Genomic DNA, 14246 nt, shown 5'->3' on the forward strand with positions numbered 1-14246 from the left:
CCAAGGCAGGCTCTGGCCTCCCAGGAGTCTGGGCCACCCATTGGCTGATGGTGTCTTGGTAAGGACTACAAATTCCCTGGCATCTGGGGACAATCTACCAGGCCCTGGGCCACCGGTTTAGGCCTCCTAGCAAGGCTGTGTGTTACCCCATTAAACTCATTAACGACTTGCTCAGACACAGCCAAGACCCTCACTCTAAGACCCAATGCCTGCTGACCCCAGAACTCAACCATCGTTCCACACCCCTCCCATTTTGTCTCCCTAGCTCACACTCCCGCTTTGAGGACCTGCTTTAAACATGATTCTGCCTTGCAACTCCCTGGTTAATCATTATTTATGCTGGTCTCCAGTGGCTGGGCCTATCTCGGGACAGAGCAAGGAAGGACCTTGCAGGCCCGGTTTGAAACTCAGCCCCTAGAGCTTTATGGACTAGGAGTAGCGCTCTGGGTCAGCGTCTCCTGCGCTTGCTGGGTTTAGAGTTTCAGGGTTGCTTTCAATTTAATCGTGAAGTCCTTACATTGGTCCAGACACCCACAACAATCTAAAATGATTTACAAGTTTTAAGCAAACACCATTTTAATTTATTTTTTTCTTTAAGAAAATATCCAGTAACTCGCTGGCACTCTGGTGGCTGGTTGGACAGTCCCGAAAGGCAGAAGCTGTCGGGGCACTTGTGCGACTGCAGTTAGATCACCAGGTCACCGCCTCGGGGCCTGTGCCTCCGTGTAGCTTCAGAAAGACCCTGCTTTCCCGCGGCCTAGTGAAGCCCTGGTGGCCTGCGCGTCTAGGCGGCGGCTTGGCTTCGGGTCCCCGCCACGCTCTTGGGCTGCGCTCTCAGCCTCCGAGCCGAGTGCAGTGAGGGCCTCCAGAGCCCCAAGGGAGGTGGCAGGTGGAGGCAGCCACCTCTGCCTCCGCCTCCGCGTGAATCTTCCAGTGGGGATTTCCACCGCCTGTCCCAGGTGCCTCTAAAAGCCCTCAAGGGCTCAGTGACTCGTCTGCCAGTTCCTCCCAACCTGGCCTCAGATGCATCTGACCGAAAAGACCCCGACTGCCCTGGGCCTCGCTCCTCTAGACTTGGTACTAATGATTATTAGCCTGCCACCCCGTCCTGGAGCCGGTAGTTAATGAGGAGGGTGGTGGGGTTGAAGTAATAGCATCAATGCACCAATGGCAGTAGCCTACAGTTAGCGAGGCCCCCATGGCAAACTGCACCTGGATGCACCGAAGTATTCGCCCTTCCGGGCCCACCCAGAATCCACGTTATTTCCAGTGCCCAGAGGAGAGCACGGAGACCATCGAACATGGATCCGAGCGTTGCCCCCGCGAGTCCCCATCCTTAAGCCTCAGAGTCCCGGGAACCTTGAGAAGGACGGCCATCACAGCTGGCTTAAACCTCCAGACTTGAGCAACTCCACACAATAGATAAACAAACAAATAAATAAATAACAAAGGGGAGGGGTGAGCGAGGCTGAAAAGGGAGCTGCTTTTAATCCCCAGGGCCTGGCCGTTGTATTTGCCCTGCCATCCGTCTCCTGGAAAGTATGGTGGAGGCAGAGAGCAGGATTCGGTGTCTCTCCTTGTTTTTGCAAGTCGTTGACCCTCTTTGAAAGTAATTTAGTCTGGGGGGGGGGGGTGGAACTCAAGGGAGTCGCGAAGGCTGGGTGGTGACCTAAGGGGCTATGGACCCGGGTTTCCGGACCAGCAGCCCGGGACGCAATGGGCAGAGGTCGCGAATGTGACCCAGGAGCCTCGGTCCCTTTGGAACTGGACTCACAGCCGGAAGCCACGACCTCGAAGCAACCCTCATTTCTCAATCAATGGTCTAGGGATATTCTTTGAGGCCGGACATGTACCGAATCTGCGGAAACATACGTCCTTGCGGTGGCCCTCCCCACACAGCGGCCCGAGCAGTAGCAATGAGCCCACAGAGCCATAAGGCGCCCAGAAGCCTTCGAGGCGGCTGCGGGCTGCAGTACGCGCCTTTGCCCGACAGGGACCAGCACAACTCCACGCCCGGCGCGCTGCAGCCTGCAAAGCCGCTCAGCTACCGGGTCCCCTCCCAAGCTCCAGCGGCTCGCCAGCCAAGCGGGTCAGACCCCCTTCGGGTTCGGGTAACAAGGAGAAATGTAACAAAAAGTTAACAGACTCTAGCCGGCCTTGGCGCAGCGCCTTAGTCTGCGCCCCTCTCCTCTTGTGGGCAACAGAAGCGACTCTAGGAGTTGGTGCATGAAGGAGGCTGCGACCCGAGGCGCACGGCACTCCCACAGCACTCCTCCCCGCGTCCCGGACTGCGAGAGAGACAACAAAATCTTAATCACGCCTAGATATTTCTGTGGGATACCGGCACGGTCCGAAGGTTGCCCGTCCCTCCGGCCTTTTCTCAGTGGCTGCGGGGTGTCTCTTTGGCGAGGTCGCCCTAAATGATTCTAGGGAGCAGCGGACCACGGTGCCACCGGCGCCTCGCTACAAGTTTCAGTAGGTTGCTATCTCAGCCTAGCCGGACGCACCCGAATTCTCCGCAACTCTCCACCCGCAATGTGTGGTCGGCCTTTGGTCCCCGCTCGCCCTAGGTTGCCCGAATTTGTACCACTTTTATCCTCCCCACCTTACGCGCAACGCCCCGTAGGGGCTCACGGTCGGGATCGCGGCCAGGGCAGCGGCCCTTGGAGAGGAAACTCACCGGTACCAGGCGAGGCCCTTGTGGTAGCTGCGGTCGAAGAAGTGGGGCTCGGCGCCCACGGCGCGCACGTCGGGGTGCACGCGCAGGAACTCCAGCAGCGCCCGCGTGCCGCCCTTCTTCACGCCGATGATGATGGCCTGTGGCAGCTGCTTGCTCCCGGAGCCGCTGAAGAAGCTGGAGATGGGACTAGGGGAGTCCGGCGCCTCTGGACTCAGCTCCTCCTGGCTCCCGGTGCCTACTGTCTTATCCTTGCTTGCAGCCAGTGAATTGGCCGGAGATCCTCGGAAAGGCATCTTAGGGGATGTTTCATTCGGAGCTGTGACCAGGGCTGGTTGAGTATGAGCGGCGCGCGACCCCGAGCCCAGGAGCAGCAGGCCGGGAGCGGCGGTACAAGAACCAGCGCACGAGTACAGGAACATGTAGAGCCAGATGCAGAGCATGGCGAAGAGCAGCGCGAGCTTCCTCCTCACCGGCGGCGGGGGCGGCGGGGGCTGCGGCAGGAGCCGGCCCGGGACATCGAGGCAGGACCGACCGCCGCTCAGGCACTGCCCCATGCGCGGCCCGCGGGCGCGGCCAGGGGCATGGCTCAGCACATGGCGCGAGTGCCGCCCGAGCTGAGAGCACCAGGAGGGTCCCCTGCCACTCTGTGCCCGAGGGATTCGGTTTATTGCCTTCGTGTGTTCGCGGCTGCCAAGGCTGCGGCGCTTCCCCGGGTGACGGCGGCAGCTGCAGCGGCGACGGCTCTTGACATGATGTCCACGAGAAGCCGGTACTGGAACGCAAAGTCCGGGCGGCGGGAACTGTGAGCAGACGCCCTACGGAGGACGCTGTACTCCACACCCAGGCTATTCTGGACGGGGCGCACGGCAGCTCGCCGGGGCTGCTTCTTCGCAGCCAGGAGATTGAGAGCAGCCCCGGCGCTTGCCCGCAGAGGCTGCGGAGGAGAACTGCGCAGGAAGAGAGCCCGGCACTGAGGTAGAGTGGGCGGTTCCGGCCTTCCGAGTGACGGGCTGTGCTACCTACCAGGAACCGCGAGCAGCATGCAAATACCGGAGCTTCACCCAAGTCGAAATAGCCAATCGTCTCTCGGAACGTGGGGGTGTGGAAAAAGCTCGGGAAGGGGGGGTAGAGCAGTCTGGGGTTACTATTGGCTTCAGAACTTAAGGGGCGGGTTCAGGGAGGCGGGTCCACCGACTGGTGACAGGAGCAGATGGTGAAGATGCTGGAGTGACCCGACGCTGGAAGAGGTCCTACCCGGTTGAGTGGCTCTCTCCTATGCTTGCGCGCTTTTCCGCACTCGCTCTTAGAGCCAGCCTTGGCTGTAGTCGACTATATGCCAAGACGAGAGTCCACCATCCAAGTGTTTCGCTATCCGGATCCTGAGTGTAAGAGTTGCGGAGCCGAGGTTGGGATGGAAGAGAGAAAGCCAACCAGAACTTGTTTCCAGGCCCCACCGCGTTCCCAGTTCCACACTCGGGCCTCAGGGAAGGGGCACAACAGACCCTGATTTAAGAAGTTTAAGCGGAGGGAAATCTCGGTGGGTGGCACTACCTACCTTTCCCTGGGTGTCTCTTAATATCTATCTCCCAGTAACTGCCTGTTAACTTAGGCGTACGTAAACTCTCTCGCGCTTTCCAAACTGTCTTGAAAAGGCTCGGGAAGTGAGCAGAGGAAAGGGAGGTTGTTTGATTTTAAGACGCTAGCTGAAACTTTCAATCACATGTAGGAGGTTTTATATGGGCATCTGTTCCGTGGCAACATTAATTTGATAAATGTTCCAATTTCCCTTTCTCTAGAATAAACAATAAAGTCAGCATCTGCCACTGCTTAGTAGATTGTTTGGTTTTCTGACCTACGACACTAATTCTTAGGTGGTTTTCTCCAGTAACTTTTTTTTTTAAAAGTTGATTGTCGATATGGGGCAATAGTAAAAATCCACTCGAGGCGCTTCCTTGCTTCGCATATCTGTCCAGGGGGTGGCCTGGAAGAGAATATTCTCAGAAACTGTAAGCGTTGGTGCTGCAGGAAGCGCGGGCGCTAGTGCTGCGCGGGGCCAAATTTCTGCGCTGGCGTTCGGAGTTAGGAAGATCGGGATGCTGAGGTTCATCCGGGTGCCTTGGGAGCCTCTCCGTGCCTGGAACCCATTCTCCACAAGACTGTTAGGCTTCCAACGCCAGACTGAGTGCGGTTCCGGGACGGAATTTTCATTCCTTCCTATCCCCCGCGTGGGCCCAAGAGACCCAAGAGGTGACTCATTCTGTGGCCACAGGAGCCCTGCACTTCCCGGTGGGAACAGGCGGGCGAAGCGGAACCGACCTTATCCTTTCTCTCCCTACTCAGCTTTCTGGGAGCAGTGTGCAGTAACCAGAGAGCGCACTTTCCCTTCCGGAGTAAACTTCCCCAAAGTGTCTGGAGCTCTTGCCTCCTCTCCACTGTCCAGCTTCGGGACGCTGGGACCAAGCTGAGAAAGTGACTTTGAGTTGCGCACCTCAGATTTGAAAGTGCATCCTAGCTATAACACTGACCAAGGAGGATACGTGACAGAGCGGCCACCCTGGTACCTATGCGCTCCTGCTATGTTCTTTGGACATCCCTACGCGTCTAGCTTGAGCCAAAACCAATTTTCTACAAAATTGTTAAGAGAGAAATCATTTAGTCAGAGGACACTTTTTTTTTCTGCTCGTTTATTGCAGCAGTTAGAATTCCCAGCCCCCATCTCCGCGTCGCTGAGATGTACGTTCTTTGGAGTGATTTAAGCGCCCTCATTTTTAAAGTTAATCAGCCAATTTCATTTTCTTTTAAACTTATAATATAGGAAACAAACACATTTCTGAGCACTAGCCCGACTTTTTGTTTTCAGATCGATGGAGAGGGAAACATCAGTGTCTCCGAAAGGCGCGTTTTCAAGTTAGACGGGAAGGAAGTTGCTGATTTGTGAGTGCTGAATTGTAGTTCCCACGTGGCTTCCTTCAGGCCTGACTGAGTGTGAATAAAAATGGTCCCTGTCCTGTGGGTTAGCAAAGGCCATTAAGTGAGCAAGTGAGCGATTACAAACCGAGGCCACCGGATATATTTGGAGTCTCTTTTTTCCGGGGGGTGGGGGCAGGAAGGCAGAGAGTGGAAGCGAAGACGTGGGCGTCGGAAATTGCCAAGAGTGTGGCACTGGACTGAGCGCCCCAGGGCCAAGTCGCAGCCTGGCCCACTAGGTCCCACTTAGAACAATGGGGAATTCTCTCCGCGCCAAGCCAGGACCTCGGCTGTCCAAGGTCAGTGGGCTCTCGAGGTCAGAACTGCAGTTCTGAGAAAGTTGCATGCAGATCTTTGGTCTCCAGGCTCCTCAGGAACTGTCCCGAAGCGTTTGGGAGTCATTCCTTTGGCTCCTGGCTCTCCTCCGTTCAGACCTCAGCAGTGCCATCTCCTTTATGGCCCTACACAGCAAATGAGAGGCCTGAGATTCGCTGCTTGGCAGAGCTGATAGCCAAGCCGACTGAAACCCAACAGGATTCCCAACCTTTATCTGTCTGTCGCTCTTGAATATCCACCAAGTTAACCAAAAGTAAAGATGGTCCTCCCCGGATAAACTTATCCACAATGTTCGCTCTTTGGAAAATATGTTAACAGGAGAATTCAACTTCAGCATACCTGTGAGGTTTACATTTTAAGCTGGTTCATATATGATTACCTAGTAGGTAGGAGCAAGCACCCAGGGCCTGGAGGGCGGTTCTAGTCGACAAGGCAGTGGTGGTCTTTGCCCTCTTTCCCCGGATCCTGTTGCTAGCAAGTTGTTATGACCTCAAACTGTCTAAAGGAACTGGCTTGAGCCAACATTCCCTCAGAACTCGTTCCTGAGCCTGAATCCTAGATTCCGGACTGCTGGGCTAGCAGTCTTGCCTGACCTGCTTCCTTTCTGGTGGCTTCGACACCCCCCTCCTCCTCCTGTCACCGCGGGAGGGACTGCAGAGCAGGCATTTCCTGGGTTGCCTGAACCGGTGGCCCAGAGCCCCAGTTCCTGCCACCGGAACCCTCAGCCTTGTCTGCTGCCAGCTCTGCCGCCCCTGGAACTGAGCAGCTGCAAGCCTTTGCCTGGCCAGAGGGATTGGTGGTGGGTGCGGCCCGTGGGTACATTGCCCGCCCGCCAGGGAGCGCTCCCGGCTGCGCTGCTGCGGGACTGACGGCTTTGGTAATCGGATTTCTGCAGCACCCTAAAGAGGTGCTTCTCCCTTGGCTTAGATTCCGCCTCCTGGATGTCACAGGCTCAGGGGTCTTCTTTGTTACTTCAGAAGGCTAAGGGCGCCGCAGCCTAGAGGCCAAGCATAGGGCCCAGAGAGCAAGGTGGGAAATTCCTGGAGATGGCAGGGCCTGGGGTGGTGGAAGTGGCTCACCAACAGGCTAGAAAAGCCAAGTCCCTCAGGGTGAGGCAACATCAGCCCCAGCGGGGAGCTGAGCCCGGACTCTGAGTAAAAAAGGGTGGGGTCTTTGGGGGGGACACAGCCACCAGCCTCACAAGGGAGAAGCATGTCCTCATTTCATAAGGAAAAGAAGTGTGACGCCCAGATCAGGCAGGTGGCTTTTCTGCACCTTGCAACCACCGCACACTGCACACCCTAAAGAACCTGGCAGGGGATGGGAAATGGGAAAGCCCAGGGGTGCCTGGAGCCCTTTTGGGTGGACACTTACCTGCTCTGGAAGTCCGTTTCTGTCAGGAAGTCCTCTTCCCATAGCCTGGCAGTTAGCAGACCACACAGCAGGAGCCGTGCTCAGGCTGAGAAAGGCAAGAGACCTTTACCCAGCCTTGCCTTGCCAAAGCCGGGCTCTCTTGCCCCTTGAAGAGCTCTCTGATTATACTTCAGTCAGATTTTGCAATGGTAAGGGTGATTCTTCCCTGTCAGACCCTGACCAGTGCTCAGGCAGATCTGCACTGAATCCCATAGTCTACCTCCCACTTTCCTGCCTCCAGGACTATCAAAAGCCAAGTAGCTCTTCTGAGCAGCAGAATGTAGATTTGATTTCAGCCCTTCCTCTTAGAAGCAGAACCTCTCAGGCCAGTTCTGTCTTCAGCTCCCTCAGCCAAGTCACTGCACTGATGGAGGGACAGAGGTTGGAAAACCCAATCACATTTAACTGGCCCACTACAGACTTCCTCTTGGGACATGAAATTGGGCTACAACCCTAAGTGTCTCCAGGGTGCCCACCTCCCCAGCATCTAAAGCAAACTACTACTTCTTCTTCTTCTTCTTCTTCTTCTTCTTCTTCTTCTTCTTCTTCTTCTTCTTCTTCTTCTTCTTCTTTTGTTTATCTGGTTTTTTGTTTTGATATTTGAGACAAGGTCTCACTATGTAGCCATGGCTATCAGGGTGCTCACTCTGTAGACCAGGCTGGTCTTGAACTCACAGAGATCTGCCTCTGCCTCCCCAGTGCTGGATTAAAATTGTGCTGAAAGAAGCTTGTAACTCTCTCCAACAAGACAAGAGTTTCTGGAGTGTCACTGAGAATAATACATGGACTGCAGGGCATTGAGCCCACCTTCACCACAAAACTTCTGCAACATGTCCACCACGTCCTTCCCAGGACGTGAGAGTGGCCCCAGTAATGTTCAAGACACTGGCCTTCCCCATCCCAAACATATCTCTTTCTCAATGTACCAGTCGAAGGCCCGCTGTCCACCCATCTGCCCTCCCTGATTGTAGAGTCTTTTCAGAGAGAGCAGCAGGGCTCAAGGGCAAGAAGGCAGGTCCCTTCACAGGGCAGCCCCTGGCTGCATATTGACTGAAGACATCCGAGCTCTAGAGCCTCCCATGGGGTCCAGAGAGGATGAAGAATTATGGACCCATGGTCCAGTTGCGCTCTGGCCTTTTCCCAAACCTGCTTCCTGACCCCTCTACAGTTGGGGAAGGATGGTCAGGAGACTCTTCTTTGGCTTCCTGCACACTTCAGAGGACCCTGCTGTGCCCACCACGCAGCCTATCTATTCATATTCGTTTTTCTTCTTCTTCCTGTCCCCCCAAGACAGGGTTTCTCTGTTATCTTGGCTGTCCTGGACTTACACTGTAGACCAGGCTGGCCTGAACTCACATGGATCAACCTGCCTCTGCCTCCAGAGTGCTGGGATTAAAGGCGTGTGCCCGGCTCATATGTGTTTTTCATAGCAACATCTATATATAGTTTCTGTTCTCTCACCTGTTAGTTCCTTTTTTTTTTGAGCTGTGTTTATTTGTTATGGATAGTTATATAGCTTCTTTAAAAAGTCAAATGTATAAGAAATACAGATTATGTCTCTTTCAGAACCAAACTTTGAATCTCTCTTTCTGGACACAGCCATGGTTGCTAAGTATACACTGCCATCTTTTTTTTTTTTTTTTTTTTTAACAGTATTTTCCATTTCTTTTTATGTGTTCAAATGTTTTTGCCTGCATGTATGTACATGCACCATGTGGACACCTGGTGCCCACAGAGGTCAGAAGAAGAAGGCATCAGATCTCCTGGACCTGTAGTTAGAGGTAGTTATGAAGCACCATGTTGGGGCAGGACACAAAGCGACAGGTGGTTTTAATAGTTAAAGCAGCTCTCTAGCCCTGTGCTTCATTTTTAAAAGCTGGGAGTACTAAACAGCAACTCTACCTTGACATGGGTGACCATGCCCTGTCAGTGTGCAGGTATAGGTGATGTCAGTGCGACGCTACTGTTATGGTTGATGGCCAGTATTGATTGATAGGGTATTAACTAAAGACCCGCAGTTTGCATTAGGCTTTTGCCTTATAGTGTTAAACGGGCTGTGAGATTTGATAAGTGGATAATGACGGATGGAGAATGACAAGAATCCGTCATTATTAAGAACCCACAGAACAGGTTCCTGCTCTACAAGACCGGTATTCTGACCGCCCACCCCGCCTCCCCCCACCACCACCACCTTCCAAATGTTTAATGTCTCTGTAGTTCCACTTTCTCCACACGTCACTGCAGGGCCTTTGTGTTTCCCTGATGTACCTGACTCTGTGGCATCAAAGAGATGTGGGCCTTGGGAGCTGAGGGAGCCATGAAGCTTCAGCCCATAAACAGGACTAGTGCCCTGGAGACCAGGCATCATGGAAGGCTCATCCCTTTTGACCCCTTTGACCAATGTCTCTTTGACCAACTGAGACACGGCACATCCCCCTCCTACTAGCACCTCTGTCTTAGAATGTCACCACATTAACGATGGCGGTAATTTGAAGTCTAACTTTATTTTTTACATTTATTGATTAATTGATTGATTGCTTTGTTTCTTCAGGGGTAGCATGCATGTGAGCCGCAGCACTCATGTGTAGGTCAGAGGACAACCTACAGGAGTTGGTTCTCTCCTTCTGCCAGGTAGGCCCCAGGGATCAAACTCTGGTCCCCATGCTTGGCAGAAAGCACACTTACTCTGAGCCACCTCGTGGGGCTCTGAAGTAACCAAGCAGATTTTTATGAAGCAAGTGATAGGAGCAGAGCACACCTTCAAATCTGTTACCTAATTACACAAGAAATTTCAAGTTGTTTTTTTTTTTTCTTTTTCAAATACTTGGTTGCCTGTAAGTAAGTTCTCAGGAGCTGATGGCTGGCGTGGTGCCCTGACCTTTCTTCCTTTCTATCTATCTATAAAACTCTTCAATTTAAAGACTCAAATCTTCCAATTACAGTGAATTTAGTTTTTTAAAGATTTAGTTTATTTTATGAATATGAACATTTGCCTGTATAGATGCGCGCGCGCACGCGCGCGCACACACACACACACACACACACACACACACACATGCACCATGTATGTGCAGTGCCAAGAGAGGCCACAAAATTGTGTCCTGGAGCTGGAGTTACAGACAGTTGTGAGCTGCCATGTGAGTGCTGGGAACTGCACTCAGGTCCTCGGTGAGGGCAGTCAGGACTCCTACTTACCAAGCCATGTATCCAGCAGGCGGCCTTTTCACCAGAGTTTCGGATTTCCTTGCATTTATTCTGCTCTTCCTGTTTCTTGTGCCTTTGTGGTAGCTGGATGGTTCTTTTTGCTGCCCCAACTTAGGCGCCCCCTCACCTGTGCTGCTGAGAGACCATGCCCTCCTGAGCTTGAGGCTTTATCTTCCCTTCTTCCTGGGTGGTCTACTCTATTAGCTACAGTTGTGCTAGCAGAACTTCCTCTCTCTTCTAGGTCCTCCTGAGGAGTCCCCTGTTCCCTTGTGGCCCCTCAGTGGGGATACCTCCTGTTTACTGATGGACAGTCCTGAGTGGTGACAGGGTCAGCAGCCTCTGTCACTATGTTCCTGCAGTGGGGCAGTGTTGTCAGTTCTTCCCTGGAGGGGTCAGCATGGACAGAGGACTGGCATAGAGCCTTAACTCTTGGCTCGCCTCCATCAACAGCTGCAGCTGGCCTCCAAGCTCCACCCCGACTCCCAAAGCCAGGGCCTTCTGCAGGTGAGGAAGACCAATGCTCTGAGCTCCACCACTAAGCCCCAGGGCCAGCCCTGCTGCTTGTATCTTGGGAGAATCTTGGAGTTGAACACATCTGAGATAGCATGTTCCCAGAGTCCCAATCCACAAGGAAGCCAGAAGACGCCTTTCTGTCCTACATCTCACCTGAGCTGGAAGTGTTCTGTTCAGCCTAGCACTGTCTCCTCCACACTTGAGGCTTTAGCTGTTTTGGTCACTGTTTGCTGTCCTTCATCTTGGCTTACTCCTCTTCCTTTCAAATGTCAATATTGTTCTGGCTCTCGGGGGTGGGGGGTAGGGAGGGTTTGGGGGGGGCATTCCTTCCCCCAGCTTGGCCAGTCTCACTCTGGGTTGATTTTGCCTTCACTCCTTCTCCAGTGACAGTTAACAGTCCATGGATATGGGTGTTGCTGTTGTTGCTGTTGCAGCATCTAGTGGGAAAAAGCTTGCTTGCAGCTCAGTGTGCTGCAAGGCTCAGGCACCCAGCCCCTCACAAATGAGAACACCCTGACCCCAATGCCCACAGGAGCAGAAGGGGCAATACTGCCTGGGGACGCAGTACAATTCTGCCTGGCCCAATGGCTTTACATGCTTTCCATGTTCTGGGGAACCCCAGTGTGTACCTGGAACCCAGACCTGATTCCCAAGGTCTGGATGGAGCCACAGAACTGAGTGATAACAGTTGAACTTGGGTTTCTCACCGACACATCAAAACTTATATACAGCCAGGCTGGGCATGTTGTTCCACCCCCAAGTTAGACTTAGAACCCTTGGGCTTTGTTGTGCTAATCTTTTGTCTTTTAGTATTGATTGTGGCTAACACAAAGTGTATTTTGTGCATGCTAGAAAGTGCTGTTTCACCGAGCTCCATCTGTAGCTCTAGTGTGCAACAACATTGGTGCCATTTTTTCCTGCACAACTAAGAATTTGGTACATTCATATTGTGTGCAACCTTCAGAATTCTTTTCATCTGGAAGGCACTAAAGCTGTGTCCCATTGTGCACTGAGTTTCCACTCCATCACCAGCTGTAGGCCACCATCATGCCTCCGCATGTGACTGGGCAGCCTACCTTCTCACAAGGGCACCCATTCAGCTTTGCCTTTTAGTGGATCATCTATTTCACTTAGTATAATCCTCAAGGTCTATCCATGTCGTAGCATATATGAGAATTTGTGTCTTTTCTTTCTGAGGCCATATAATATTCTATATGCGTGTCTATGGCACATTCTGGTTTATTTTTCTGGAGGAGGGTTTGAATACAAAGCTTCCTGCATGCAAAACCTGTGCTTTCCTCCTGAGCTCCAGGTCTGGCCAGCCCCATGCCATAGGAGATTCTTCACAGAAATGGCCATGTCTACAGCCAGAATACAAACAGATCTGGAGCAGAGAAGTCAGCATCTGAATACACAGTGCAGAAGAAAGCCAGGCATGGTGGCGCACATCTTTAGTCCCAGCACTTGGGAGGCAGAGGCAGGCAGATTGCTGTGAGTTTGAGGCCAGCCTGGTCTACAAACAGGGCAAGGCTACACAGAGAGACCCTGTCTCAAACCTCCCCCCAAAACAAACAAACAAACAAATAAACAAACACAGTGCAGAAGACTATCCCACAACAGCCTGTAATTCCAACATTCAGGAAGATGACGCAGAAGGATCCTGAGTTCAAGGCTATCCTGGGCTACATAGTGACCCAGAGGCCCTTGAGGGTATGAGTTTCTCAATATGGTATTGGTTTTTGTTTCCTAATAATTTTGGTACCCAAGGATGCTTTCTTTACATAGCCTACAGGCTCAGTGGCAATGTCGTCCACCAATGAGGCTTTTTCAGACACTCCAGCATTTAAAACATTAAGCTAAAACCCAGAATTTTTTTTCTCTATGCCATTAAAATTCTGAGCCAACCAGTATTTTTCAACCATCAAAATCAGCTCTCTTCCTGTTTCTGCCATCATAGCCACAAAGGCTTTTATCTAGGAGGGTGCTCACTGAGAACCTGCCTTCAGTGACAGATCCCCTCTCTCTCTCTCTCTCTCTCTCTCTCGCTCTCTCTCTCTCTCTCCCACACACACACACACACACACACACACACACACAGCGAGAGAGAGCGAGAGAGAGAGGAGCCTGAGAGAGAGAAGCGAGAGAGAGAGAGGATGCAGCAGAGAAGGGAGGCGAGAGAGAGAGGAAGAGAGAGGAGGAGGAGAAGAGAGATGAGAGAGAGAGATTCAGGAGTCCAGACGCCTCAGTAAATTGCTCAGGGAATTGAAGGAGCTTTTGAAGTAGCAGGTGGCAGCTCCAAGTCTTTGAACCAGATTCTATTTGCTTATTGGCTACAAAGGAGCCGTGGTGTTTTAATCGAAGAGAAAATCTTCAGAGGTATCTGGGGCACAGAGGTACTTAGAACATGTCTCCCCAAGGTCTGCGTTTGTGAATCCAACATTCCAAGCTAATGTTGCTGAAGGCAGCAGGAAGTTATTGACTGTACTAACCTGCTGGCTCTTAACACAGACTAATAATCCAATGGAACTCAAACTGGAGGTCCTTTCTGAGTCTTGAGATCTATTTATTCCAGAATCACCCTGTGGCAAGAAATTTGTTGTTTGGTATTTCTGAGAAGCCACTGTGTGTGTGTGTGTGTGTGTGTGTGTGTGTGTGTGTGTGTGTGTGTTGTTGTTGTTGTTGTTGCTGCTGCTGTTGCTGTTGCTGTTGTTGGGCATCAAACGCAGGGCCTTGAGCAGTCTAGGTTCTGCCCTGGAGCTTCCCACTACATCCAGCTTGACTTTAGTAAATGCAGATTCCGGGGCAAGATGGATGCTCAGAGGTTAACAGCACTTATTGCTCTCCTAGGGAACCCAGTTTTTGATTCCCAGCATCCCCATGGCAGCTCACAGTCAACCATAACTCCAGTCCCAGAGAAACCCAAAGCCCTCTTCTGCCCTCCATGGACACTGGTTGCAGGTACAAACATACGTGCAGACACAACACCATCCACAGAAAATAACTAATAAAGGTTAAAAATAAAATAAAAGTAAATGCAGATTCTAAGCTCCTCTTGTTCCTTTTATAGCTGAGATGCTGCTGGGCCCAGAGGTTCCCACACAGGTCTGCTGTCCCTTCGTCCCCACTGTTAATG

General features: G+C 52.3%; 1 protein-coding gene across 1 annotated transcript in view; it reads right to left on the reverse strand.

Annotated features, from left to right (window-relative positions):
* Window positions 1–3234, reverse strand: part of LOC127208158 (heparan sulfate glucosamine 3-O-sulfotransferase 3B1) — a 31257-nt gene extending 28023 nt beyond the window's left edge. Inside the window, exon 1 of the mRNA XM_051167539.1 lies at window positions 2681–3234. Within this exon, the coding sequence (XP_051023496.1) occupies window positions 2681–3234 (554 nt within the window). The remainder of the gene's footprint in view (window positions 1–2680) is intronic.
* Window positions 3235–14246: the final 11012 nt, after the last annotated feature.

This window comes from Acomys russatus, chromosome 25 (assembly GCF_903995435.1).
Source record: "Acomys russatus chromosome 25, mAcoRus1.1, whole genome shotgun sequence".
NCBI lineage: Eukaryota > Metazoa > Chordata > Mammalia > Rodentia > Muridae > Acomys > Acomys russatus.